Raw genomic sequence first — 27,850 nt, forward strand, 5'->3', positions numbered from 1 at the left:
CACTCATGTTATTGTGTGGATTTTTGCTGCATATTTTGAAGCTGTTTAAAAAGAGCTGTGAGTGGCTGGAGGTCTGGTTAGTGCTGTCATCTGGCTGTACACCCTGGTTCCAGAACAGACACGGTACAAAGTAGGCCGTTAGTGGGTGTGGCCAGCAGGGCAGGCGCGGACCCTGGCCTGGTCCTCCCTTCTGCTCAGCGGAAAGGTCATCAGTCCGGAGCTCGGGCAGAGCTGGCCTTCTCCAGGTGACCTGGGCGTGGGCGGCCACCTCTCCCAATTGTCCCACGAGGACCCCCATGCAGAGTGGGGCTGACTCAGGAAGGCAAAGTGAAGGGGCAGGAAGGGCTTGTAGTGAACTTGGTGACAGATCCTCAAGTCTTCAAGAGACCTCAATGCTTTGGGGAACTTTGCTATCTTCAGGTGTGTGTGTGTGTGTGCGTGTGTGTGTATGTGTGTGTGTGTGTCTACCTACTTAGCAATCTATCCATATATATTTATGTTTGTGGAATCATAAGGGCCAAGGAGGTGGAGGAGCAGGGGGACATTCTTGAGGTCCCCCATTTTCTGCCCCTGGGCTGCATCTCCCTAGCACAGGTGGGGGTATGACACCCCGTGGGTTTACCACAGGCAAATGAGCTGGCCTGGCTTTTCAGCAAAGACCTATGTACTTGAGATTGTTCTGTATGATGACGTCTGTCACCGCGTCAAAGACAAACTGGATGTTACTGGTGTCGGTGGCACAGGTGAAGTGGGAGTAGATCTCCTTGGTCTCCTTGTTGCGGTTCAGGTCCTCGAACTGCCGCTGGATGTAGACGGCGGCCTCCTCGTAGGTGTTCTGGCCCTTGTACTCGGGGAAGCAGATGGTGAGAGGAATGCGCCGGATCTTCTCCGCCAGCAGGTCCTTCTTGTTCAGGAAGAGGATGAGTGAGGTGTTGATGAACCAGTTGTTGTTGCAGATGGAGTCAAAAAGGCGCAAGCTCTCTGCCATTCGACTCTGGGGGAAGTAAAATGGTTGCGTTAATCAGGGCCCACAGCAAGGACAGACCCTGGGCCCACAGCCCTGCTGGACAGGCAGGGTCTTAGCAAGGTCTCTCAGCCCAGTACCAGCCCCCACAAGTTCTTCCTCTGTGAGATCAAATCTGTCTTCATCCATCTCCCACTGGAGTCCCTGAGGTGGCCGGCGCCACCCCCTCTGCTCCTTGAGAGCCTGCTGTGTGTTACCTGCTCATCTGGGCACCCATGGTCAGTGACCTTAACAGGTGGCTTCAGGACTGTGGCATGACCACCTTCGTCTCTGTGGCCAGGGCCATCTCCCCCCTCATACCCGCGGCCAGCCCACCCACACCTGCATGTGCAGGCTAAGGCCTCCCCCAGGAGACACTGTCAGGTCAAGTCTTTTTCAACAGGAGCGTGGGCAGCTCTCTGCCCGCCAGTCAATTCCATCCTGCTGGCGTTTTTGGCTCAGTCCTTTGAGTCTTCACTCTGCCATGTGATATCACCATAGTCCTCAGCCAGAGTCCATGAGGGGGTAAACTGTGCTTCCAAAACCAAAGGTGCCATTCGAGAACTGGGGAAAGCTCAGGCCCCTCTCCTCCTGCTGGGCTGATTCAAAGTCACTCAAGACCTCTACTTGCCCAGGGCAGGATCCTGTGGGCCTGTCCTTTGGCACAGAACATGAGATTAGTGGCCCAGTGACCACAGAATGTGGCACGTAGCCACCCATTACATCCCTTTTCTGAGGACCTTAAATGTGTGCTAGTGGCTACGGGCTTTAAAAAAAAAAAAAAAACAATGTGCTTCACTCCCAAACTCATGGTTGCTACACAGAAGTGACAATTCTAGCTTTTAACTGTACAATTCAACAACAGAAAGCCAGACTCCTCCATTAAGAAATGGGCAGCAGATCTGAACAAACAGAAAGATAAATACACAAGGAAAATGTTCATCATCGCTCTCAATAAAGGAGATGCAGGTCAAAACCACGTGAGATGCTGCCATCTGGTACCTGTGAGACCAGCACTAATTAAAAAGAACCCCAACGAGAAGTGCTAAAAAGGACACAGAGGATGAGGAACCCATTACACTGCTGGTGGGAATGTAAACTGGTGCAGCACTATGGCAAGCAATCTGGATTTACCTTTAAAAACTAAAAATGGAGGGACCTCCCCGGTGGCGCTGCGGTTAAGCGCTGGGTTGCGAAGCTGCCCGCAGCCTCTGCAGCGCCGGTTCGATCCCCGGCCGCAGGGCGAGGGTCCCACATGGTGCACAGACCTCTCCTGCCGCCCGCTGCTCCCCTCAGCAATGTACTTCGGTCCTTCTGCCTGCTCTGCTCCCCGCTCTGGCTCTGGTGAATTCTCTCACCCTCCCGTGCTTCTGACTGTACCCAGTGCTTGTATAAATAAATAAATAAACAAACAAATAAATAAATAAATCTTTAAAAAACAAAAAACTAAAAATGGAAATAATGGCATGACCCAGCAGTCCCACTCTTGGGCACCTATCTAAAGAACATGAAACCATCAGCTCAAAAATCTTTATGTCCTATAATGTTTATAACAGCACTTTTTAAAACAGCTAGGGCATGACGTCACCTAAATGCCCACTGACAGAAGACTGGGTCAAGAAGGGGTGGTAAACCTGCACTGTGCAACACCATTCATTCATTCAGCCGTAAGGAAAGATGAAATATTCCCACTTACAGAAAAATGGAAGGAATTTGAGGAAATTATGTGCAGTAAAGCAAGTCAGAATGAGAGACAAATATTGGACATTTTCACATTTACATAACGGACACTCAATGAAAGAACGTAACTTATAAAAACTAGTGAACATTAATAAGGTGAGATTCATAACTGCAGAGCCCCTATTTGCACAGATGCCCTGTCTCCATAGGCTTCAAGGCCAGGCAGGATTCAAGGCCTGTGGAAGGAAGCTTCCAAGCGGTTATGCTACCAGGCTAGATGTCTCACACAGTCACCCCCAAATAGGTGCTAGGTGTTTATGGCCTGCAGGTGGACTGCCACCACTACATCCTTCCATGCATGGGGCCCCTCAGCTGAGGAGAGCAGTCAAGTCCCAAAGTGGAAAGCAGGCAGGGTTGGAGCCACCTGGTCCCTTAACTTGGTGTCCCTGTCACCATGGTATGTGCGCTCTCCCAGCCTGGGCACTGCCAGGTGGTAGAGTAGCATCCTGTCGCCTTACATCACAAATCATTGAAAAAGGAGTGTGCTAATTTGGGCTGTAATGCTGCAAACTGTAAAGTATGCACGAGTGTGAGCGAGTATGGAGGGACGAGAACCCCAGGTGCTGCCTCCTGGACAGGCCTCCAGAGCCCTGGCCCATGCTGCAGCAGCACCAGACCGCCTTTATCTTCCTGCCTTTCATGTTCTGCTCACCCTTTATGGCCTCACTCAAAGCCCCTTCTGGAAGGTGCCCTGCTCATGTCCCTGTGGCGCCCATCTGGCGGTGCCTCCTGTATTAAGGTATTTCCAGTCCTTCAGCTTGGTCTCTGGGGCCTTCCCTCACACCTCCCTGACCTTGGAGGGAATGCTCGGCTTTGAGAGCCAGCTGTGGCTCTGTTCTTCTCCCTTGCCCCTCCCTGGCTGGGTGGGGTTCCACCCTGTCACCCAGTTGTCCTATGACTCTGTCTATTTGATGTCATGGGTCAGAGCTGCTGCTGAGGGGCCCAAAGGTGGTTAAGATGGGGGTGGGCACCTTCCTCCTGCAGTTGGACTGAGCCACTGTGGTGAATGCAGCCAAGGGCAGCCTTTGGTGTTCTGGGCAACAACCACTGCTAGCATATCACCTCCACCTGCTGACTCTCCCCACCAGCTGGACACAAACAGCCTCTCCTCATACTCTGAATCAGAGGAATAAATTCTGTACCCTAGGCCACGCTGCAAGGGAGAAGGCTGTGCTTCTCTCTCTCTCTCTCTCTCTCCCCGTGTGAGCCTGGACTAGCACAAGTGACAACTGTCTTCCCACCAATCACATGTTCTCTGCCTGCAAGATGCCCTCATGCCTTCACCTTCCCAGGTGCAGCACAACAGAGGTCACGGATGCTTTGCTCAAGAGGAAACACACCTGCGAGTAGTTGCCTGTGATGCCAGCCCAGGGCTGATGCCCACCCAGCTCTCTCCAGGACCTGCTCTCCAGCGAGATAGCACCTTCTAGGATTCTGGGGTTTGCACTTATATAAATAACACAGAGCAGATGATTCTCGTCAGAAGCCGGTGCAATGGCAGGAATCTCACTGCTCATTGGTGAGAAACCACTGACTTGTAACAAAGCATGTCAGACACCAGGCAGCAGCTGGTGGCTGGATGCATTCCCTGAGCTGATACAGAAGTCATTTCTTGGCCATTTGCAAAAAGGAAGCTCCTATTTGAACAGGTCAAGATATATTTAACACCAATAAAAGGACTTTCCTACGCTATGGCTGGACCAGACCACTTGCCCCAAGAGGCTTCCAGTTTTTTGGTCAGCGTCTGGAGTCTTTCTCAGTGCCAAACTCAGCCCATACAGAGCTGCCAGCACCTGTGGTGGCTTGGCCCAGTGCAGCTCCTGGAAGGACATTCTGGGTGGGGGGGCAGTGGCCCGGAGGAGCTGAGGCATGAAATGGAGTCTGCACCTGGTTAGTGAGGGGCCATGGCCCCAAGGTCCTGACTCTCCAGTCTTTCCTGGAGTCACAACAAGGCAGATACTCCTGGTTATAGGCATGGGGCTTGGGGCCAGCGGTCTGGGTTTATACTTACTGCTAAGGCTTGCTGGATCCTGCACAAATTATTTCTCTTCTCTGAGCCTTAAATCCCTCATCAGCAAAATGGGGGTGGTGGCAGCATCCAAGTCTCAGTGGGCACTCTCCTCTTGCCTTGGCAATGGGGCATGCCCTGACTCCTCACTGGAAGACCTGCCCGCCCACCCCAATCCAAGGCTGCTGTAGGGATGCTTACCAATGGCAGAGGCAGCTCCCAGAGGCGCAGAGGGAGCAGCTTAACTCTGCAGGCTGAGTTCAGTCAGCACTCACAGAGGTCCTGGGACCAGTGACCCCTTCATTTATGCTCCCACAGGCCCACGTCAAGCCTGGTTCCTCCAGGTGCTCCTGTGACTGCTCAGTCTGGAGGTCCAGTCTCCACCCAGGTCTTGCCCCCTCATGGCCTGAAAAGAGGTGCGGGAGCTGGCTAATGACCCCCAGGCGGGTACACTGGGTCTCACTGCCTGGTCTATGTGATGGAGCATCAGCACCTTCTGGCTCAGCGCCTCTCACTTGCTGCAGGTCTGTCTTCCTTGCAATAGGTGGCCCTAGCTGCTTGTGGGACAGTCCCAAATGCCAGGCCCAGCAGCTCTGGTTACTTGCTTCCCCGAGTTAATAGGTCAGGCTGATGAGCTGTGTCCTGGGAGGGATGCGTTTGTTTTTCTGCATCCTGGCTGGGCGGGAGAGGGTTGCTTCCCAGAGAACCTGCTTTGGACCTGATTGTGGACACCAGAGTCGCCCAACAGGCAAAGGGATCTGCCCACGTTACCCTCTTGGCTTCTCCCAGCATGTCTATCTTCGGCTGCTCCAAGAGCTCGCTGGCTTGCCTGAAGGGTGGGACAGCAGGCATCCTTCAGGCCTGGGGTCTGGGTCGCTTAGGGTGAATTTTGAATCCCTCCTTGGCTGGGAGCATTTCTCAGTCCTTCTAAGACACGGTAGTTTCTGGGGGTGGGGGTGGGGGCAGAGGTAAGAGAGCTGGCTAATGACTTCAGGTTGCCAGTCCACCCGGTCTTGCCAAGTTGTGCCCTCCTGGGGCTTCATTCTAGCCTCCAGTTTTCCCTCCTCATGGGCCATTTCCTTCTTCCCTCCATAAACCTCTGAAGCCTCTCATGCAGCTGGTCTCCCATCTGCGACAGAATGTAGGCTTCCTTCTGTGGCATATTTGCAATGGAACAGGCTTCGGGCAGGCTGGGACTGGGTGCCTATTTTTGGAGCTGGGAAACCTTAGTCTCTTTACCACACAGTAATGGACCCATCATTTTCCAGTTCATAAGGACATCCTGAGGCAGCCGCATGGGCAGGCAGGTGGGGAAATGAATACCCGAGGCCTCAGAGCCCCAAATCTGACTCTTGATCCACCAAATGCACCCCATTGGTGGCTGCCCACAGCAATGGGTGCCCAGAAGTCAGCATCCCACCCACCTTTTCCTCACAGGCCACCACACATGTTCTCTTAGGACCCAGTACCTGTATGGGTGACTCACCGAACACCCCTGGAGAGATGAGGCTTGGGGCCAGCCAGGGACACAGGCGTAGGCACGCTCTGAAACCTCCCTCCCCATTTCTTAAGCTCCTAGGAACGCTGCACCCTTAGCTCCCACCTCCTCAGGACTCACTGGGACAGTTCCTGCGACTCTGTGTTCCTTGTGGCCATACACAGGCCAGCCCTTCACTTGTGTCATTCTGGGCAAGATCCTGGTTTCTCAGTGCCAGGGCCCCTCACTTATGAGAAGGTAACGACGCCCGCCCTACAAGGAGCGTGCCTTTTAATGGAGAAGATGCAGGTTTATACTCAGTTTTCATCATTGGTTGTGGGGCCCCGAGCCGCTCACTGACTAGGGTCCTCATCAGGTTGCAGGATGGGTGGGGCCACAGGCAAGTGACCCCATACACCTGGCCCGATGGAGGCCCCGGGGCCAACCCTGCTGTCCCCCATTAGCACACAGGGCCCCCTGACTGCTGTCCAAGGAAGGAGCAGGCTGTGTAGGCTAATGGTTAAAACTCCTACTCCGGCAGCTCTAATACATGGAGACACTACTCTCTGCACCCCTTGGGGCTCCCATCGCCTCCTTCCATCCCTGATAGTCCTTCCAGAAGGCCCAGGTACACTCCAGGCTGCCTGTTTCCATGCTAGCTTCCAATTCCAATCCACCCCTTTTCCAACACCCTGTCATCTCTGGAATGGGTGCACACTCCAGAAGTGGTGGCACTGGCCCCTCCCTAACCCTGGTTTATACAGCCCAACCCGGCCACATGGGGGGGCTGAGGAGGGGTGTCACCTGCTACCTATGGTTCTCACTGGGTAGGGAATGTGCCGGGGTGGCAGTGAATGACATGGTGAGTAGCTGGGAAAGGCTCTGTACTGACCCATCCTATCTCTCTGTTCATCCCCATCAGGTCTGTACCCCACAGAGTGGGTCTAGTATAGGGAAAGGCCAGTTGGCCCATCCAGGGGGCCAGTGGGGTCTCAGTTTTCATGATCAGTTGTGGGGCCCCACAACTCGGGCTGCAGACTTCACATAAAATGGGGGCAACATCAAAGTTTCAGCTTTTCCCAGTAACAGCCTGAACCCTGGGGGCCGAGTGCCCTAGAAAACCAGGCTGGCACCCCAATACCCCTTTACTGCTAAGCTTCCACAGTCCTCACCCCTTCCTTGTCTCCCTGGGCAGACACTCTCTGGGTGCCCTCCTGCAGGGGATGCTGTTCTAGGCACGAGGGAGACGGGGAGATGAGGGAAAGGCTCTGCTCTCAACGAGCGGGACGGTAGGTCCCACGTCCCAGGCAGGACGAACAAGCTGATGTGCTGTGCAGTGGCCGACGAGGGGCAGGAGCCCTGCTCCACCAGCCACCAGCTCTTCACTGTGGTGAGCCTCCCCTGAGAAATGGAGTCCATAAAGCCCCCCTCACCAGGTGGCCAAGGGCTAACGTATAACATGCATTGAGAGTCTGGGCCCCACACCCAGATGCAGTGTATCGGCAACCATCACAGGCATGACTCTGGGGTAAAAGGGGAGATGTCCTAGAGCAGGGGGCATTTCAACTGTGTCTTGGCGGGGGTGGGGGTTGGGGAGGGGAGGGAAGGGGAGGGCTCTGAAAGGAACAGAGGAAGCAGGGAAGAGGAAGGCGTGGAGGTTGGCGTTGCGGTGTGGGAAGTGTGGTGGAGGCGGCAGTGCAGGGCCAGGGCCTCAGCACTGGCTCAGGTATTGGCGATCCTCGAACCTGGCAGGCTCTGTCCTGCTTGGGACTCAGTTTCCTCCTCTGTCAGTTGCGTTCTCAGTTCTGTCACCATCAGGAAAACCCAAGACTGTCAGTCATAGAAAAGCCTGGAGTGTTTGTTCATGGGGACCGTGAATCCTGCTTTTCACACTGGAAGTAGAGCTAGGAGGCTGGGCTGGGCTGGGCTGTGGAGTGAAAGAGCTCCATTCACCCTGGACAGTCAGCCCAGTGGCTCTGCCCACCCTGAAGCTGTGCCACCAGGCCTAGCCCGGGCAACAGAGTACCAGGCGCCAAGGGTGCTGAGGGCAGGACCTGGGAGTGAGGCCGCCTGATAGCACCCTGGTTGGACAGCCAACGCCTTATACAGAGCCGGAGGTCAAGCTGGGAGCCTTCACAAAGTGAGAGCCAGTCATCTGGTCCTCTAAGCTCCCACTGTGGTGGAAGGCTGAGGATCAGCAGTGTATGAAGGGGTGCTGCTGTCAACTGGCAGGGTGTGGCTTGAGGGTGGAGGGGTGCTATTGACAGGGTGAGGAATGTACCTGGGCAGTCTGGTGTTCATTTTCAGGGGAGTACTGGCTCCCCTCCTCTTAATCAGTGCCAGAGGCAGGTGAGGCCTGGAGACCATGCTTGGATCTCCTTTGACCAACCTGAGCCCTGCCAATGGGCAGCCTGGGCAAGGAGTCCCCAGACTTCTCCAGTGGGGAGGATTGGGTTCCATCCTCAGATCCATGCCCCAAAGTCCTGGCTGCTGCACAGGGTGGAGGGTTGAGGGCGGTGTTAGATGCATCAGCAGCTGTGGAACAGTGTGTACACAGGGTTGTACCACCAGAGTAAATTCCTTCCAAGGGCAGTCCCTCAGGGAAACAGCGTATTCTATCTCCAAAGAATGGGGGGCTGTGAGAGGGATGTGGTCATTCATCAAAGCTGTAGAGAGATCTAAGAGGGCCTGCAGGGTGCTCAGAGAGTCCTGCTTGGGGCTGCAAGTAGTAGGTGATAGCTGCACTTGAAGTGCCCCTGGCCGCTCAGTTCACTGCAGGTCCGCATCCTTCCTGAGTTCATTTCCCTTTGGGCCCTCATGTTGTCCCAGCAGAGCTCAGAGGTGCAAGATCGTGGTCTGTGTCAACTCTCAGGTTGAGGGGTGCAGGATAGGAGGGGTCCCCTGGGAACATGGTGGTGATAGGAAAAAACTAGAGTCCCAGACGGCGCTGGGGGCTTCTGAGGGAGGTGGCAACTGCTGGGAACCCGGACAGACAAGACTGAGACACCAAAGGTGGTGGACAGAGGGTGCTGATGAATAGGTGGGGGAGAGGGCAGGGTGGGACCTGGAGGGGAGAAAGGTGCCTGCCAGCAGGGCCTCATCTGCTCACTAGGCCCCATGCTGCTGTCACAAAGATGCCGTTTGGTGAGCTTCGGAATGCTCTGCTCTCCCGCCGGGGAGACAGCCACAGTGAGGCACCGTGGCAGAGCTGTCCCCACCCAGCTGCCTCCAGTCCCCATCCTCACCTGAGGTTTCCTTTGTGCTTCCGCTTTCTAGACTCCCCCAGCCAGATGAGTCCCTTCCTGCATGAGGAGAGCCTTCCCACAGTGCACTGTCCTCCCCTCCCCCCCAGGGTACTTGGGCGTGTCCAGCTCATTGTTCTTTCCTCTGGCCCCAGCGCCACCTGCCCTGACCACAGCCCCAGGCGGCTGTGTTGCTGGTTGTGGTCATCTGATCTCCTGGCCGCACACCACTGAGTATGCGGCCCCTTGGCTACGTTCCCTGTGGGAGGCATTCCAAGTCACTGGGGAGCTCGGACTGCCCAGCGTCTCACTTGCCACTGCCTGACACATCACAGGGCAAACAACTCAGTGAGCACTGACACCCAGAGCCTGGTATGTGTGTCGCGGGCAAGGGCAGGGCCAGCCCAGCATCCTGCACCAACGCCAGGAATATTGCCAGTCCTTTCTTGGGGTCCCACCACTTTGGGGGAGAAAAAACCCACCTAAGGACACAGCCCTCTGCGCGCTCGGCCCCCGGAGCCAGGTGATTTCCTGCTGACGTCTAGGAACATGCTCTGGTGTTCTGCTCTGACTGGGGGCTTCTGGTTGGAAACGACAAGGAGCAGCACCCCCCAGGGGCAGTGAGGGACTGAGGTTTCAGGAATGGGGCTAGTGGGGGTGGGACAGGGGACGATGACATGGAATTTGTCCTGCCCTGAGTTCGTGCTGAGGCCTGGGTGGGGCTGGCTGACTCAGATACCAGAACTTATTCTACCGCCAAACCGCAGTGTGACCCTGGGTACATCACTTTCTCTCCTGCACCCTGGCTTCTGACTGCCCTGCTGCAGTGACTGAGGGCTGTGTGGCTGGCACTGCCGGCATGTTCATGATAGCCTAAGCCCTGGACACTGAGGCAGCTCTTGCCATTCACCCATTCTGAGTATCCTCTCCTGATTGCGACCCTCTAGTCCCTGGGCTCCCCCATAACCCACACATCAGGGCAGCTGCTGGGTCCTGCCCTGAGTCTGAGACTTTCCTGAGGCTCCCTTTGTGGCTGGACTGAGACTTCTGTGTTTGCCTCTTATCTGACCTGGACCTTGAGGTGTGGCCTCCCCTGTGGCCAGTGGATGGACACAGCATTTGTCTAGCTCTGTCGGTCTCTCCTTTGGGGGAGGCCACTGTACACCCTCCCCCTCCCCTGTCCTCAAGAAGCTTATGAGGTGTGTGTGTATGGGAGGGGATTGATAGTAGGTGACAGAGATGAGCAGACAGACCAAAAACAGACAGTAAGGTGGGATGGCCACCCTTCAGCAGCCACCCAGCGTGAGAGCAGGTAGAAGAGGCCTGAGTCATCTCTGTTCACGCCTGCAGGGATGGGGATGGAGCACTGTGACTTTTCCAGGCAGCTCCATCTTTGGGCTGTCGCCCATTGAAACCATATTTCTCTATCTCCCCTAGCTGCACTCTCACCCCACGCTATCTTATCCTCTATTCAAGTGTCTCCCAGAGGCCGGGACCTGTGTGCTCAGCTCACCCTGTGCCTGCATGGAATTACCATAGCCCCATGAAGACAAAGGCCAGACATGGTCAGGGTCCAGCTGCCCACAGGAAGACGGTAGGCGAGGCGGCTCTGAGCAGCCCTCTGCTCTCAGGGCTCAGGAGCAGGGCAGTCCCTCAGGTCCTCCCCAGTGCTGAGCTGCTGAGTATCTGTGACAGCAGCTGCAACCCAGGGTGACTGGTCCCCTCCCTCTGCTGAGCTTAGTGCTCAGACGCTCAACAGACTTGCTGCTGCTTCCATGACAACTGGAGAAGAAGCCTCCGCCCGCAGAACCCCTCACGGCAACACAGACTGATGGCAGGAGGAAGCTGCCGATCCTTGAGCCTGGCTAGGCACCGCTCCAAGGAGCGCACAGGCCTAACCCCGGCTAGCTGGCCAAACAAACGTCATCCAGCACTCCTACTTGTTGAGGAGGGTATCTGGGAGTTGGGGGGGGGGGGCGCTGTTCTCTGAGGGGCAGGGCAGTGAGGAGGGGAGAAGGGAGGCTGACATCTTATGGAACAGTCTCTTGCCCTTGTCACTTGTGGCAGTGTTAGCCCCTGATGGCTCTGGGTCTTGCCTCCTCTGTGTGGTGACTGTCATGGTGCCCAGATGTCCAGCCCCATGTGTCTCAGAAAAGTGGCTATAGGGGTACAAGATGTGTCGGGGAAAGCAGCACAGTGGGGCTACTCCCAACATTTTCATTTTATAGATGTAGAATTAGGCCCCAAGGGCTTACCTGGCCTGCTTGGGGGGCTCTGCCCAGCCCACTACCCCTGTTCCAAAGAACATCAGATAGCTAAAGTGACCCTTCAGCTTGGTCATTCCCCCACTGCTACTGGCCTCAGGAAAGAGAGTGTCTGGGGACAGAGCTGTATGACCAGGGTCATGTCCAGACCAATCTGGTCAGTGGTCCCTCCTCTTCTCCTACAAACTTAAATGTTGCTGTGCAGGGCAGGGGAATTGGATTAATGAGGCTGATGAATCAATGAGCCCATTACTGTCTGCAGGGGCAGTACAAAGAGGGGTGGTACTGGCAGTCAGCAACAGGGGCGGCAGGGGTAAGCTGGGGTGTGGGCCCCTCCTCCCCCATCCCGGGCTCTCAGGGCCTCTGGTGAGCCGCCTTCTCCCGCAGAGCAGTTCTGCGCCCCGCGGCTTCCTAGGCCCAGGTCAGCTGCATTCACTACCCAAGTATGGGCCCTGGAGCCCAGGAGTCAAGCTGTCTCTGAAACTGTGTGGGAGCCCCTGGAGTGCCGAGACCAGGAGAGACAAGCAGGGACAACAGCTCAGAGCTTCATCCCCGTTCCTCCTCCCCTTCCCAGTCATAGCCAAAGAGAGCCTCCCCTTCTCCACAACTTCTTCCGCACCTCTTCTGGACACCCCACGTTTTCCTGCCTCCCCCTGCTCTCTGATTCCAGGGCCCCAGTCATAGGTCTGGGGTATCTGTACTCTCATAACCCATTCAGCTCAGCACCCAACCCTCTTCCCTCTGACCCCCTTTTCTCCTTGACTCACTAAGGCCTTAGGGCTCCCTGGGTGACAGGTGGGATGGTCTGAGGGGGACAGCAGCTGACCCCTTAGCGAGGCAGGAAGCATTCCTACAGAGTGGGGGCCTGAGCAAAGAGCCTGTCTATCCTGCCGCCAGGCCCACTGGGGCCGCCCTGGTTCTCCCTGAACTTTACCTTACCTGAGCATCTTGGTCCCGCTGGCGAGCCATGAGACAGCAGTTATTTTGGGCTACGGTGAAATGAGTCACAATAGAAATGTGGTCAACAGGCAATAGGAGGAGGTGGAGCCTGGCGCCCCCCACCCACCAAGTGCAGCTCTTCCTAAGTGGGCACTTGGTCTGGGTGCAACATGAAGATGCGAGTCCAGCCTCCTTGGTGCCTTGGGGGCCCTTCTGCACCTCTTCTCTGGACCCCAGGGGTCACTGGGAGACATACCTGAAGCTCCTGCCAAGTGCAGAGCATGCACCTGCCTTGAGGGAGACAGAAGCAGCCTTCCTGGCGTATGAGAACCGAGCACCCTAGGAGAGGGACACACATGCCACCAACAGTCCCACACCACAGCATGCAGGCCAGAGGGGAGGGGACATGGGAGGAGGGGCACTGATAAATGAGCTGACTCCTGCCAGAGGAGGAGGCACCCCAGGTCGTGGGTACAACCCCTCCGGCAGAGGTTCTGGTGTTGCTCCGCCGACGTCCTGTCCTGTCCTGTCGGCAGCACCTCCAGACAACTGGTGTCTGTCCACCTTTCTACTGCTATCACCTTCATCTCTCACCAGGACTATCTCCCTGCTTGTGTCCTGATCATCTCATTGCCCTGAACAAAACTTTCCAGGGGCTTCCGTCACAGCTGAATGACTCTCCAACCTCTGCCTGGCTTCCCAACTCCTCCAGGGCCACATCCTTCTCTCCCTGCCTCAGGCCTGGCCCCTCTTCTGGGTTCATGAGAGGACAGGTTCCCAAGCCTTCCCTGACACCCCCTCCCATTGAAGTACCCTCTAGTCATCATCCTAACCTTGTTAATTGGCTGTACAGCTTTTAGCACCATCGGGCCCTCTTCTTACTGTCCGTCATCTGCCCTGTTGTCAGAGGCAGAGTGCTCTCCAGTGCCCAGCCAGGGCAGCGCGCCCAATGCGGGGGTGAGAGCAGGTGTGGGTGCCTGGGCGGCCCCGCACTCCTGTACAGGTGCGCCCACCCCGGGCCTGTCCCACCGATAGTCTGACAGGGTGGGTGGGGAGGGGCGTGCAGGCCTCACACTCCTCTGGACTCCCCCTGCAAAATTCCTGGCATGGGGTTGGGGCCATCAAAGACAGCAGGGCAGGGCATTCCCTCCCCAGCAGCTGGCACTCACAGTCCTGGCCTTCAGTGATGTTTGGCTCCAGTTCTTTCTCATTTCCGCTTCATTGTTCAGTGACTCAATCTGGCAAAACTAACTGGAAAAGTGTTTGATAAGCAGGTACTCTTCAGGCTTGAAAATGATCAGGAACTATCTGCTCCTGTGTCTTGGTGGATGAAGCCTCTGATTTTATTTTCCTATTTCATACCCCATGGCCAACCCCTGGGGCTTTTTTGTACAGACACACCCCAGGACCCGATACATGTTCTGTGGTTGAGGACACCGTGTGGGCCAGGCAGCCTCTGCTGCCACCTGCAGAACCAGCCCTGAGGCCACAGGACTCACATATTAAAGCAGAGATTAGCGAGTGGCACACAAGATTAGCAACTCCAGGCGGTGTACCTCACACAGTCACATTCTCCAGGGCCTTGAGTTTTCCTGGCTCCTCGACCTTTCCCTTTCCCCAGGGAAGAGACAGGGCTCAGCTTGGTCCCTCCCTTCCCTCATCACTTTCTCTTCTCCCAGTCCCCATCCACACAGGGACTGCTTGCTGCACACCCAGGCAGGGGAGGGAGGGAGGGAGAGAAGGGAGGAGGACAGGAGTCTCAGCCTTGCAGGCCTCAGGCCAGTGACAGATGGGGCTTCTCTTGGGTGGGGTTATGTTCTGAATCCAGAAGTCAGAGTTGCTGCTTGCCTTCCCCCACCCCCAGTCAGCGACAATTGCAACGCTCATAGTAACAACACAGGCCAGGCCTGCCACTTCAAACAGCAAGGACTGTTTAAACAAGATAACAGGCTGCTGGTAAAGCCATAACTCAGGTCCTAATAGCCTGAAAACCATGTTGTGAACCTGCCAGAACCAGTGGAGAGCTACTTCCTTCCTCATGTGGCAGTCCAGCCTGGGGCCACTCACCTTTCACAGCTCCCTGCCTGGCGCAGCACCCACTCTGTGGGCACTCTTGTTTGCTGGCCTCTGGTTTTCCCCCATGAATAGTATGGAAGGGGCTAGCGTAATCTAGCTGGGGTAGCGCCCCCAATCCTCTGGGCAGGGAAAGGGTAGCGGAGGATCTGCCTTAGGCAACTTGTTATTGGGACTTGAGTGTCCTCATTTGTGGGGTGGAGTTGCCTCCTCCCGGGTCGAGGTTTAGAGATTTGTGCTCAGTGCCTCTGGGCCCTGCCTCCCTCCACTGTCCTGTCTTTGTCTTCCAACCTGGACATCGGTCCCTGGAGGGGAAGGAATGCACCATAGGCCCTGCCATCTCTCCCAGTGCCCCCGCACAAGGCTGAGAACCAGGACCTGTGTGTGTGGCTACCCCGGCACTCAGTGGGCTACTCCCACTTCGTGCTAACTCCCAGTGGGCATGTCTGTGGTCAGGATCTGTGAAGACTGCTCACACCTATCACTCTTCCAATTATCTGTGGCCAACCACAACACACACAGCTGCTCTGAGGTCATGCTGCACCTTGTGGAACACCCTCAACTCCTTAGAAGCGGGGGAAGGGATGAGGGGGCGCAGATGGACACAGGACCTGGGGCCACAGCTAGGTCACTGTGCCACCTTAGAGTCCCAGCATGAGCTGGAGGGGGCCTTGTGCAAGGGGCTTTGCACACCTGACCCAGCTGTTGCCGGGGGGAATCTCTATGTGCCAACTAGCACACTAGCACCCACCAAGAGCTGCATGTCAGGCTGCCATTCCCCAGCACAGACATAACACCCCAAATGTGCATGTCAGTGTTTTCTTTTCTGCCCCTATGGAATGTCAGAGACAATGACTTAAGGACCCGAGAGCTGGAAAGGGCTGTTCCAGCTCCCAAAAGTGTGGACCAAAGCCCCAGGGAGGCACATGTAAATCTTCCAAGTCCTGTAACTTGAGGGGTAGCGCAGGTACACTCAAAGACTCTCAATTCTGGGGCAGTAAATTCCCAGGGTGCCACTGGGGATGACTGCTTCATTTCATGTGCAGGCCTAGAGGGGAAAGCGCCCCCTGGGCCACACTGCAGGCTGCTGGCAGGTCCAGCCAGCTCTTGCTTTTGACACACCCCCTTGCAGGAAGGGGCATTTTCCAGCCCAGTCCTTTTTTTGCTTCAGCTGAAGTGAGAACTGCTTCCTATTTGTTTTTGTGTGGAATCTTGCTGGCTTGATCCAAGCGCCCCTGCTGTCAGTCACTGATGGGAAATTAGCAAACAGCAGGACACAGGTGCGTGCAGACTGGAAGCTGCTGACACAGACACAGACACAGACCTGGCCTGGGGCGTGCAGACCATCACGGTCACCATGTGAGAAAACCAGAGTGCAAGAAGCTCCCCCTGTTTTCAGCTCCAGAGGACCCCCAGGCACCCATTAGCCTAACACCCTTGCCTGACACTGTTCAGCGAGGTGCACACTACTGCGCTCCTGGGTGCAACCCCGAGCCACACTTCTAGGAGCACAGGCTGGTGAAACCACTGGCAGCATATCTGGCTGGTTTTTGCAGGGACATGGGAAATTGGGGGTGGGGCAGGGGGTAGAATTCCAGTAGGGAGTCTGTCTGTAGCCAACAAGGCAGATTTCAGCAATGCTTATCCTGAAAAATAAGTATTTGGGCCATTACTGCCCTACCCGTTACCCCTCCCCTCTCTCCATCTGTAGAGGCAATGGGTAGGGCATGTGATCTTCTGGGGTCTCAGCTCCATGGGGAATACGGTCCAAGCGACAAAGCTTATCCTGGGAAGGATGCCCATGTATGTGCTGGTGCAGCCAGATTTAGGACATGGCTTAGGAAATTCTGCAGGCTCCTGGGACCCTTCAGGGCTCCCAGGCACTACCACAACAGGGGCCTTGGAATGGCTGTTCCTAGCCCAGTGCCTGTCACTGCATGGGCCCAAGATGGTGGCTGGTGGTTTTATCCCATTGGTATGCCATTACTGTCACCCCCACACCTGGCTGGGTTCTCAGCAGCTGATGATGTCTCATGCTGCTCATGCTGGCTAGCACCAGCCACCTCTCAGCTCTAGCCTAGACAACACCACCAGCACTATTTACTCAAGGTGACACATGCTGGGCAGGGCCCCATTTCTGACTCCCGAGCCCTAGGACAGTCTTGGCCTTTGCATTGTGTCTCCTGAGGGGTCCGCAAATCCATTCCCACCTGTGGCCCTGTCATCCCTAGGGCTGCGTCAGCCTCACCCCCACCCCCAGTCGGCAGTGTGCAGGCACTGCATGGAATAGCTCAGGACACCCAGGACAGGGCAAAGGTGGGCAGGACAGGCTGGCACTGTGCATGATCTGGGGTGGCTGGGACAAGATTTGGGGACAGTGCATGCCCAGAGTCCAGGCTGGTCAGTGGGTCATGGCTGAGGGTTCCCTGAGTCCTAGGAGTCCAGGACTCCCTGAGTCCAGTCACACACCTTACCTTGATCCATGTCTCCTACAGCCCTAGGGGGGCAGTCAAGCCTCTGGCCCCCATGGGTTTCCTGCTATCCAGAGGAGACTTCTTGCTCCCACCAGACGTCTAACCACTGCAGCCAGGGATGAGGTTAGGAGACGGTAGCCCCCAGGAGGAACTTATTCTGGGACAGATCTGGTGCTACTCCAAGTTTTTGTTCTGAGACCTGCAGAGCTAATCTCCACACAGCCTTCCCAGCCACCTGAACCAAACAGGGTCACTGGGTCACAGGTGAGGCAACAGGAACGAGGAGAGGTCTGCTGACCTGACAAGCTGCCCAGGGTCTAAACTCCACTGCCTGGTGTTCCCCGCCATTGTTCCTCACCAGTCCCAGTGTTCTAAGGGCAGGTTTTATCAAAACCATGTCCTCCTGTCCTTGAGCCGAAGGCTAGTCCTACTGTACAGACCTGGAAGCCTTAAAATCACACCAGCCTGTGCATGTCGAAGCTGTGCAGTGCCAGGAGTCCCATCTGCTCCTTTTTATCTCCCGTGGTCACATCCTTGGTCTCAAAGAGGAGCCAGAGGGGACATGCCTGGGAGTCCAGCAGGCACTGAACACAGGGCCACAGAGTAGGCCTCCTTCCTGCCTGCCAGGGGTGGGAAGCCAGAGGTTGCCTCGGTTAGCTGGTCCAGTGTGTTTCCTTCCCCCAGCAGATGGCAATTAGCTGCAAACCTGGTTTCTAGAGTTTGGGAGACTGGCTTCTGGAGAACATTGAGTAGATGACAGATTTTCTACTCCCAACCACTGCTGCTTAAGGGAGGCTGTGAGGCTCTATGGGGATGGACTTGCCTATGGCCAACACCACCAGCTGGGCCATATTGGCCTCTTTGATTGGGATGCTGTCAACATTCCCCGGGGTCTATGCAGCTCAGAAAAGTTGTGCCAGGCTGTGGCTTGGGGCTAGGCATGGTGGGAACCTCAGGACATGAGTTCCAGGGCCTCTGGCTGACTGTGGTTTTAGTAATGAAATTAGACAAAGTCCATAAGCTGAGGAGATGGCACGCGAAGGGTGATGAGGATGGCATTAGTCTGAGCTTCAGCCCAGGGCCTTGGGCTAGCATGAGCTTATTCTCAGCAGGGAGCAGGAGTACCTTTCGCCCCACCCCTGGGACCTACTCAGATGCGCTGGGTCCCTTTGCTTCACTATTATTTTGATCCTCCAAAAACTCTAGACTGTTTGAGTCACTGGGACCTCAGGGTGGGTGAAGAGGGACTGCATTATTGTTCTTTAGCACAGAAGCATCTTGGTGTTATCCACAGTCAGTTATGGGACTCCCCTGGGTGACAGATTCCCACCCCCCAATCTGTACTGGTTACTGAGGGTCTCCATGTTATCAACCCCCCACCCCCATCCACTCCTGCCTGTTCTTGATAAATGGAGTTATTTTCAGTTCTTAGATCATACAAATCCCCTAAAACAACAATAACCTGCATCTTAAAACCCAGAGCTGTTCTGATGTGTGTAAGAACAGAGCTAACGCACTATGGAAATTAATTACACCACTGGCCTGGCTACGAAGCAGCTGTGAAGTGCTTCTGCCTTGAAGCTCCTGGAGAATGGAGATGTTCTGCTGTTGGAGGAGTGCTGCAGGGAACAGATATGGGAGTTTAGAATCCAGCTTTGCCACCCCAGAGTATGTGGGCAGTGATATTGAGCCCAGACCTTGCTGGGACTGGCCACAGCACCAGGGGTCCATTCTGCCCAGTGCTCTAGCTCTTTATGACCCCCTGAAATAGTTTCTCAGCTCCGCCTTTGCTGGCTGTTCTCACAGCCCAGGCTGACTTCAGCAAAGTCTAGATCAAGTCCAGATTATCACCCCCACTTTTGGCCCAACCTGCAAGGTTCCTGTGTCTGAGACTCCTTTTTTCCCGCAAGTTGGTTTCTGGGACAAAGAGGTCCTCCTGGCTTCTCTGGAGTCAGGCAGATGCTTGAAGGGGTGCCTTGCAGCCAACCACAGAGAGCACGGGGGTGGGGGGGGAAGCAGGTCCTGGGGGACTACCCTTCACCCTCCCTGGCTCCTCAGGCCCTCCCAGGGGCTGCTTGATGCTGTCCCCATCTACTGCAGGGGAGGGAGGAACACGTGGTCTTTGTCCCTGGAGGGTGAGCTCATTGCACATTCTAGGTGTGTAGGGGCTGTTTCCTGACTGAGTATCACAGGCCTTGCTCTCTGTCAGTTGGAGAACACAGGACGGCGCAGCTGGAGCAGATGGTCTCATGTTAGTCTGCTAACGTGCTGACAGAGAGGAAACAGAGCTCCTCGGCTCCCAGGCTGCCTCTCTGCGCAGGAGGATTCTTGTAAATCTGCCTGGGGAGAGTGGGGGCACCCAGTGCCGTTCTGGCACGTTACCATTCTCAAACGGAATGGACTTGAACAGAAATAACACGTGCCGCCACAGGGCCGGCGCAGGGAATCACTGAGGAGGCAGAGCGGCTGAAAAACAGGGATGAAAAAAGCTGCAGTGAATCTTGTCATTTACTGATAAATGAGCTCGACCCAGGGTGGGTCCTTCTGGTCTGGGTTTGGGGGTCACGGGCTGTGGTGGGTTGACGAATGTTTAACAACGTTAAGCAAAGTGGGGGCCAATTTATAGCATTTGCCAATTTCCACGGTGTAATTACTCTCACCTGACTGATTTTAAGCTACCAACAGTTTACACACTCCCTAAAAAATGAAAAATTGGCTTTAGCGAGCTGGTACGGGCCTCCAGTGCACTGGTGTACACAGAGCAGACTCTGCCTCTGCTAAGCCTGGTCTCAGCACCCTTATCCACAGGTGGGGCTAGCGCTGCCCACACAGTGCTGAGAGCTCCTGCTTCCCCCTCCCTCGTCAGCTGCAGGTGACCCCAACTTGTTTCTGAAGGAGGCCCCCACTGGAACTCACGCTGTCGACTTCCTGCTTTTGGGAGGAATACCATGGGCACACCCGTGCAGATTCTACCAAGATTTTGGCAAAGGAGAAGGCAAAGCAGTGCCGTGAGCAGTGACAGCCTGTGCCCTGGGGGTAGTTTCCAATGAGGTGACCACCATGAAGGGGCAGGCCCTCAGCTAAATGACTGAGCTGGGCTCACTGAGTGAGGATGGAAGCGAAGGACCTCTTAGCACTCCAAAGCTCCACCACAGTGGGGGGTGGAGGGGAGGGGGGAACCCACACCCTGGTCTCCTCCTCCCATTTAGCTGGTGTCTGACAGAGGACCTGCTCGGGACGGGCAGTCACTGCACAAAGCCAAACAGAGAACAGGAGCCCTGGGAAGCTCCCAGTGTGACAGGGAAGGAGGCACAGAGGAAGCTGCTATTACCCAGGGCCTCTGTGGTGGCTCTGTGTCCCTGGGAGCAGAGGGAAGGCGGTCCTAGCCCAAAGAACTAAAATGTCAGTTGGCAAGTGCCAAGCACTGCACACATGCGCCAGACTGTGCTGCAGGGGAAGGACGGCTGCTGGGCAGGCCCCACCTCCTGGCTCTGGTCCGGGAGGTCTCCGCTGTCCCAGGGTCACCATGATTTGTGGAGATCTAAAACAAATTGCGTGTGGCCTGGGCAAATCACGAGATTGGAAGGAGCTGCTTGGGGAAATCAGTGCCTGGCAGGAGAAGGCTGGTGCCCTCTGGGCGGGTGGGTGGCACTCTTCTCTGGCATTATCCCAAGTCCCCATGGCATGCTTCCTGGATCTGTGTCCTCAACAGGGTCAGGAGCAGGAAGCAGAGTGGGGACATGCTCGGTTTGGGCTTCCTATGATCCTGCCACTGCCGGGGTGGGGAGGGGGTTAGTACCAACCCTGATGACTACACACATTTCTTGGGCCCCACCGACCCCTCTCCCCCTCTGCACAGGGAGGTTGGCAACATGGCAGCCCCCCTGCCTTGGTTCCCTGTGGATGGCTCCCAGGACTCGGGGCATGGGGTGGTGGAAGGCCACCAGAAGGTCCCTGTCAAATCTAAGTCAGGGGCACCATCCACATCTGGCTGTTTCCCATTTCTCATTCCCTCCATAGACAAATATAACCAGCTCTGTTATGAACAGGTAAGGCCTGTCTTACTGCCATACCTGCATCACACTCAACGTGCCATTTTATGACACTTTGTAAAGTATGGAAACAAGTTCCCTTTCAGGCTGAATGACAGGCCACACTGCTAGCGTGTGGGTTTGTGGGATGGCCTGGAGCAGCCCCTCCTCAGGGGTGCACAGCACACACCTGTTAGGGCCTGGGACCCAAAGGGGCTTCCCAGGAAGGGCTGAATAAACCCTTTCACCTGCTCTTCCTGAACCTGTCTTCCATCCAGTCCATAAAATCCTGCTTAACACCAACTGCGTCCGGGTCTGCATTCCCAGATGTGCAGTAGGATGGGCAAAGGGGGCTGTGGGTCTGCCCTCACTGTGGGCAGGGGGCTCTTCTGGGACCTGAGGACCCCAGAGAAGGAGGGGCCATGGCAAGGGCAGGCAGAGGTGACCCAGAGCCCTGGAGTCTGGTGTGTAGCGCCTCCCACCTGTAGAACTCGATCCCCTAAAGGGCATGTCCTTGTGTCGCCTCTAGGGACCCTTTCTCACACGTCAACCTGATGGATAAGTGATGGGGACACCAGGTCTCCCACAGTGAACCTTGCTGAGACCCAGACTACCTGTAGCCATAGTTGGTCCTGGACGAGAGCAAGGGGTGATATACCTGGGAACTGCTGCCTGCCAGGTGCTTAAGGAGGGCAGGTGACTCCAGGCAGCACGAGGGTTTGTGGAAATGATGCTATGACTATGCTGGTGCGAGTGTACCATGCCCCCCCAGCTCCCAGTGCTGCCAGGGCAGTGGGGCTCACCTCAGCCAGCCTTGCACACCCACACCAGGCACACAGCAGGCACGCACCACAGGGCTGGGAACCCTGACGGCTCCACCAGGAATTGGGCAGCCAGTTCCCTGGGAAAGCACCTTGACACTGTATAGCCAAGTCTTTTAACCAGTCCCTTTGGAAGGACCCCTTCACCATTAAGCAGTGGCAGAGTTCATGAACAATCTGTAGGGGCAGAGGCTGGATGACAAGCACCCACCCTTGCACCACCCCCTTCTCCCCAAGTTCCCAGGTGCTGGGGTCCAGCTTGCAGGAATGTTTAGAAAAGGGGGAAGAGCCCTTACAATGGGCTGGCTGGGTGAGAAGGCCACGGCAGATCCCCAGGCACGTGGCCTCTCAGGAGTTATCATGCTGGGGTGAGCAGCCAGCTAGTGCACCTCTGTACCTAAGGGGGGCCCTGGCCAAACTCCCAAATTTAAAGCCCTTGTCGTTCTTTACCCCTGCAAGAACACAAAGGGAAAAGGAAGGCTGGGCAGCAAGGAAGTAGCTTGCTTGCAGAGGCCAGGCCGAGAGCGGGGTGGCAGGGAGACATAGGAAAGGGCCATGGCTGTTGAGGGCACGGCTTGATCCGTGACCTGTCTGAAGCCTGGGTGCCTCCAGGTGCCCCCTCCATGACAGGGACCACAAGCACAGGATCAGTCAGGTGTGCATTCCTGGGCCTTGCTCTGACCTGCATTATTTAAGAGAACCCCATTGTGGGAACAGGCGAGGCCCCCTCATCTTAGAGACCCTGGGGGGCCTGCCAGTGCTTCATGAGGAGAGGGAGTCCAGGGCATGTTGAGGACCCATCCAGCTCATCTGGAATGAGGGCTATGGATTCTTCCCAAGGCTGGGCATGACCTCTCCTAACTGCTTATTGCTATGGTCCATGGACACCCCAGAATCTACCTGCCTCTTCTTAGGCACTGCCCTGTGCTCACTGCAGTCCTCCACACCCAAGAGCCCAGAGATCCTGACGTTACCCTTGGCAACAAGCTGACGCAGATGACAGGGGGGAGGGGGTTGTGGTTCTTTCACTAGGCGCGGGGGCAGGGGGCTCTGGCGGCCCTCTGTCAGAGGGAAAACAGGCTTCAGAAGCTGAGTGGGGGGAGACCTCTGACGGGCCGTGTCCAGAGCCTGGCATGGGGTCTCCATGTTCCTTAGGATTCTGAAAAATCAGCATGATCTGTTTTTGGCTGTCTTGACTTTGCTAAAGCCCAGGGAGGAAGAGAGTTCGGGGCCCTCCAAAAGGAGAAGGCAAAGGTGGCGGGTCCGTTCTAGTCCCTATGGAGATACTTGGCAGGCGCAGTGCGGAAGAGCAGTGGTGACAGGACGGTGACAGGAGCTGCCTGTAGGTGCTGGGAGAGGCAGGCTCTCCTCACTGGTGGCCCTGGGCGGCCAGCTCACCTCAGTGGCCAGCCCGTTGGAGGAGTCTGCGGGAAGGTATTGTCTTTCCTCAGCAGCCTATTTGTTTTCCATCCAAGATACTGCTGGTGGAGCAGGAAAGGTCAGAACCATTTGGAATCTAGTGAATTTCCAGCCACGCTAGAGTTTCTCATCAAGAATTTCCTTTTCTGGCAAATAACCACCTTCCAGGCCTACAGAGACCAGGGCGGTGGGGGATGGGGGGATGCAGGCCTGTCTGCCAGTCACTCCCTTTAGCAAATGCTCCCAATGGCCCTCAGAGGCAAGTGGCAGCCTCACAGAGAACCCTGCCAGCAGCTGCTGTCCCCACCCAGGGCTGCCTGCTGTGCCCCTAACCCCCATCCCAGGGACAGGACTGGAGAAGGCTAGAGACTCAAGCCCTATGCAGACTTCCTGTCCACCCAGCCTAGCATGTACATAAGTGAGAACCCACTCTGTAATGGAGGGGTATATAGGCACCAAATTGGGGTCAGGGAAGGCCTCTACAGTAGGGGACACCTGGAATGAGTTCTGAATGGGGACGGAAACAGGGTGGTCACATGCCTAAGGCTAAAGAGAACAGAGCTTGTGGGGTTACAAGCCAACAAAGGCCAGAGCAGAGAGGAGAAAGGCAGCAAGGAGGTGGGGAATGCCGATCAGAACTGGGAGGGCCTTGGGCAGGCGGCCTGGGCTTGAGCCTGTCTTTGAGGACACTTGGGCTACCTCCTGGTCAACAGTTTCAGAGAACAGAGACGATAGCCAAATCCTTCCATGAAACACAAGACCAACTTAGGCCCCAGGCATTCTGCCTCCTGGGTCCTGGCACACCTATGGTCTGAGAGCCCAGCCAGGCGCCAAGGGAATTTGCCATGCCTGCCCTAGAGACGACAGATGAGGCAGCCCTAACATTCAGACCTCCGGAAGGCCTCAGAGCATAAGCTATCACCAGTGTCAGATGTCAGAACACAGCTAAAATAGGAAGAAGCTCTGAGATTCAAACACCTGAGCCCAGGCGGCCGGTAGACCTGTCCTGGCACTGTTCCAGGGCTTTGTCTCCAGGTCTGGTTAGTCCCTCAGCAGTGTCCTATCAAGGGGCAGTGTCCTATCAACGCTCATCTGCTAGGATGACCCCTTTGCCCAGAACCACATATAGTGCTGAAGTAGGGGCTAGACAGAAGAGTAAGAAGGGCAAAATCCCTAAAAGACCACTAAGACAGCACTAGGAGCAAAGCGGGCCCCCTGCCCTAGTGAATGCAGCATAATCACCATTACCACCTAGGCACAGCTCTGGGGAGAACCCCAGATGCATGGAGGGTGGGAGGAGAGCTATGCTCCCTGCCTTCATGCAACCTATGAAAACTACAGAGCTTTCTACCCAGGAAAACACCCAGTGTCCAGCACCGTGGACAGCCTGCAATCATTCACAGACTTCCTCAGGGACTGCAGGTCCAAAGTTAAAAACTCCCAGCTGAATCCAAAAAACAAAGCTGCCACCTGCCTTAAAAACAAACAAACAAACAAAAAACTGTGTGAAGGAAGCAACCCCTTTCTGGCACTGTGTCAGTTCCCTGGAATCCAGAGGCTAGCCCCTCATCCTCCAATGTGGTGAGTCTCCCCATGAGCGTCATCACCCATTTCTCTAGGTTTCCTAGGTTCCTTCCTGCCTGTTGTACCCCCACGCCCCTAGCAACCCCCAGTCCCATACTACTTACAGTTCCCTGTTGACCCCTGCTTGCCCCTGCTCCCATCTTAATGGCAGATTTCAGGCCAGTGCTCAGTGCTTCTGCCTGACATAAAAACCTTTACTTCCTGGATGGCCCCAGGTGCGGTGACCCTGGCTGGCCACACCCATCCTTTGTCTGGCTGGTGGCTTCCACCACTGCCACTCCTGGGTGCCTTTGCACTGGGCCTTCTGCTTCTGTTGGGCCTGTAGCATGTTGCCCACCCCCTCCTTGTGAGTGGCCTGCCTCTCACCCCAGCAGCCACCTTCTCAAGCCCCCACCTGCTGAGCATTGGGCCTGAGTTGCCCCTTGGCACCTCCCTGAACTACACCTACCTTTGATATCTCCCGTACCATGTGCCTCTGAGGCCCATTCCCCACATAGTGGTTCTCAGCCAGGGGGTTAGGTCTGAAAGAATATCCACACCCACCCAACTCCTGGGAAGTTAAACCTCTGAGTGGTACCTCAAGCCTGTCACTGCCAGACTCCCAGAATCCAGATGGGGTTGGGGACCAACACTGCAGTTCCCAGGATGAAGTGTAGTGCCCACTACTGGTAAGGGCTTCGTGGGTTTACTGAACTATCACATGGACCAGCTGGATGTCTGCCCTAAGCCTTTGCCATTTCCTGTGGCACTGCCAGCTTCCTTCTGGCCTCCAGTGCTATCCCCCACACTTGCCCACACCTCTGATCTCACCTGCAGCAGAGCCAATTGTGGCACCTCATCTCCCCTTGTTCTTTACCAAGTCTTCCCCAATGCCTGAGGGACTAAGCAAGGGACCCTCTGAGCATCACAGCAACATATACTTGAGGCCTCCATGACCTGAGTTCAGTCAGGTATAGGGTATGGCCTACTCATGGCATGGAGGTGGGAGCTACCTGGGTACCAGGGACCTGCAAGTGCCAAGAAGGCAGTGCCATCTGGAGCTGGGTAAAGGCGACAGTAGCTGAGAGGGTGTGGTGGTCACTGAGGATGTCAGGGCCCCAAGAACCTGTCAGGGCACTGAAGTCAGGAGGGGAGGGGACTCACACAGTGGGGAAGCTACTGAGTGATACCCTCGTGGGCGGGAATACCAACAGCAGGCACTACCCAGAGGTTGTGAGGTGCCCGTGCTCCAACTGGAGAGAATGCCTTGCCCGAGTTGCTGGAAATGGCAGCCTCTCCCTGCCCCATCCTGTGGCGCCTCTGTGAGCTCACGCGCTTCCTGCAGCCAGCCATGGCAGGAACAAGCAGAGGAAAAGGCGGGCCACTTACCGTCTGGTTGTCCTCGTAGAGCTTCAGGTCATAGCCGCTAAGCTCCACACAGAAGATGATGGCCGTGACACCCTCGAAGCAGTGGATCCACTTTTTGCGCTCTGACCTCTGCCCACCCACATCTACCATCTTGAAAGTGAGCTCCTTGAAGGTGAACTTGTTCTCCACGATGCCCGTGGTCATGTCCCGGGAGCGCAGGATGTCCTCCACGGTGGGGATATAATCGGGCGCCGCAATGCGCTCCAGGTCATTCAGGTAGTAGGCGGCGTTGTCCTCCAGGTGATACTCACTGGAGCGGCCGAAGCAGGTCTGTGCCCCGGGGTCGGCCCACAGCCGCCGCATGACGCCCAGCAGCTCGGGTGTGATCTCACCCTTGCTCTCGGCGGGGCCGGTCAGCGCGAAGAGCTGCACGGCGTCGTAGGCGCGGTCAGGGTTGTGGAAGTCGATCTTGAGGGCAGCCAGAGCGCGGATGATGCGGGTCAGCGAATCGATGGCGTTGTAGATGATGAGAGGTCTGTACTCCTTGCAGGCCTCTAGGTTGAAGCCGCCGCTGTGGATGATCTTCATCTGCTTTACAATGGTGCTCTTGCCCGAGTTGCTTGTGCCCAAAAGGAGCAGCTTGATCTCTCGGCGCTGCCGCTGGCTCTCAGAGCGCAGGTGGCGGTCAATTCTCCGGGACCTGCGCGCCGCCTCTTTCTCCTCTGAGCTTTGCCGACATCCCATGGTCCGGCAGCGGCGGGCCCAGACTTGGAGCAGGGGACAGGAATGCTGAGACACGGGTCCAGGTGTGTCTGGCAGAGGAAACCAGGTGGCCCTCGGAGCGCTCAGCGCAGGTAGGGAGGCGAGGCCGGGCCCCAATGCAGCCCCTGCCCCAGCGCCTCTGCTCCAGCTGGCATGGCGTGCGCCTGCTGCTGGAGGTGACCGGCCCTCCCTCTAGGGACACTCCACCTCCCTGGGCTGCTGTGGGGCCTGATTCGCCGTGGTCATTCCCCGTCCTCCCGACGGTGGGAAGCTGTCTGCTTGCGTCTGCCTAGGCTGCTGCCGTCTGGGCGCTGGTTGCTGTGGCGATGCTGCTAAGCGTGGCTGGAGGGCCGGCTGCTGGTGCCGGTGCTGCGGGTGCTCCCTGAGGCCCCCCTGCCTCAGGCATCCACCCTTTACCTGCCAATATAGAGAAGAGAGTGAGCCTCCTCCCACCGCAGGCTGGGGGGAAAGGGAGCCCTCAGGACTGTGGAAAGCCGAGCTGCTGAGGCTCTTCAGAAACAGCCTGGGGAACAATGAATCAACTATCTCCCCAATGTGAAGTGCCCCAACCGCCACAAAACACACCCAGCCGAGCCCCACGTCCCTCCTAACCCTGTCAGTTTGTGAGCCCCCTAGCTCCCAGGAGGTCTTCAAAGGGGGAGAGTG

The 27,850-nt window shown here is 56.2% G+C and overlaps 2 protein-coding genes across 2 annotated transcripts in view; one reads left to right on the forward strand and one right to left on the reverse strand.

Moving 5' to 3' along the window:
* Window positions 1-27,850, forward strand: part of RSPH14 (radial spoke head 14 homolog) — a gene marked incomplete at its 3' end in the record, with an annotated part of 76,911 nt that overhangs the window by 14,215 nt on the left and 34,846 nt on the right. The gene's annotated exons all lie outside the window — the stretch shown is intronic.
* On the reverse strand, window positions 518-27,429 carry GNAZ (G protein subunit alpha z). The gene is made up of 2 exons (XM_084253501.1): window positions 26,444-27,429; window positions 518-994 (listed from the first exon to the last, which is right to left on the reverse strand). The coding sequence occupies exons 1-2, from the start codon at window positions 27,164-27,166 to the stop codon at window positions 650-652; spliced, it is 1,068 nt and encodes a 355-aa protein (XP_084109627.1). The 5' UTR covers window positions 27,167-27,429; the 3' UTR covers window positions 518-649.

The sequence above is a fragment of the Talpa europaea genome (genome assembly GCF_964194135.1).
Source record: "Talpa europaea genome assembly, chromosome: 14".
In the NCBI taxonomy this organism is placed as follows: domain Eukaryota; kingdom Metazoa; phylum Chordata; class Mammalia; order Eulipotyphla; family Talpidae; genus Talpa; species Talpa europaea.

Coding starts and splice junctions, on each gene's coding strand:
- GNAZ (XM_084253501.1), bottom strand. CDS start 27,166: ATGGGATGTCGGCAAAGCTCAGAGGAGAAAGAGGCGGCGCGCAGGTCC. Junction 995..26,443: donor TCTACGAGGACAACCAGACG/GTAAGTGGCCCG, acceptor TACTTCCCCCAG/AGTCGAATGGCAGAGAGCTT.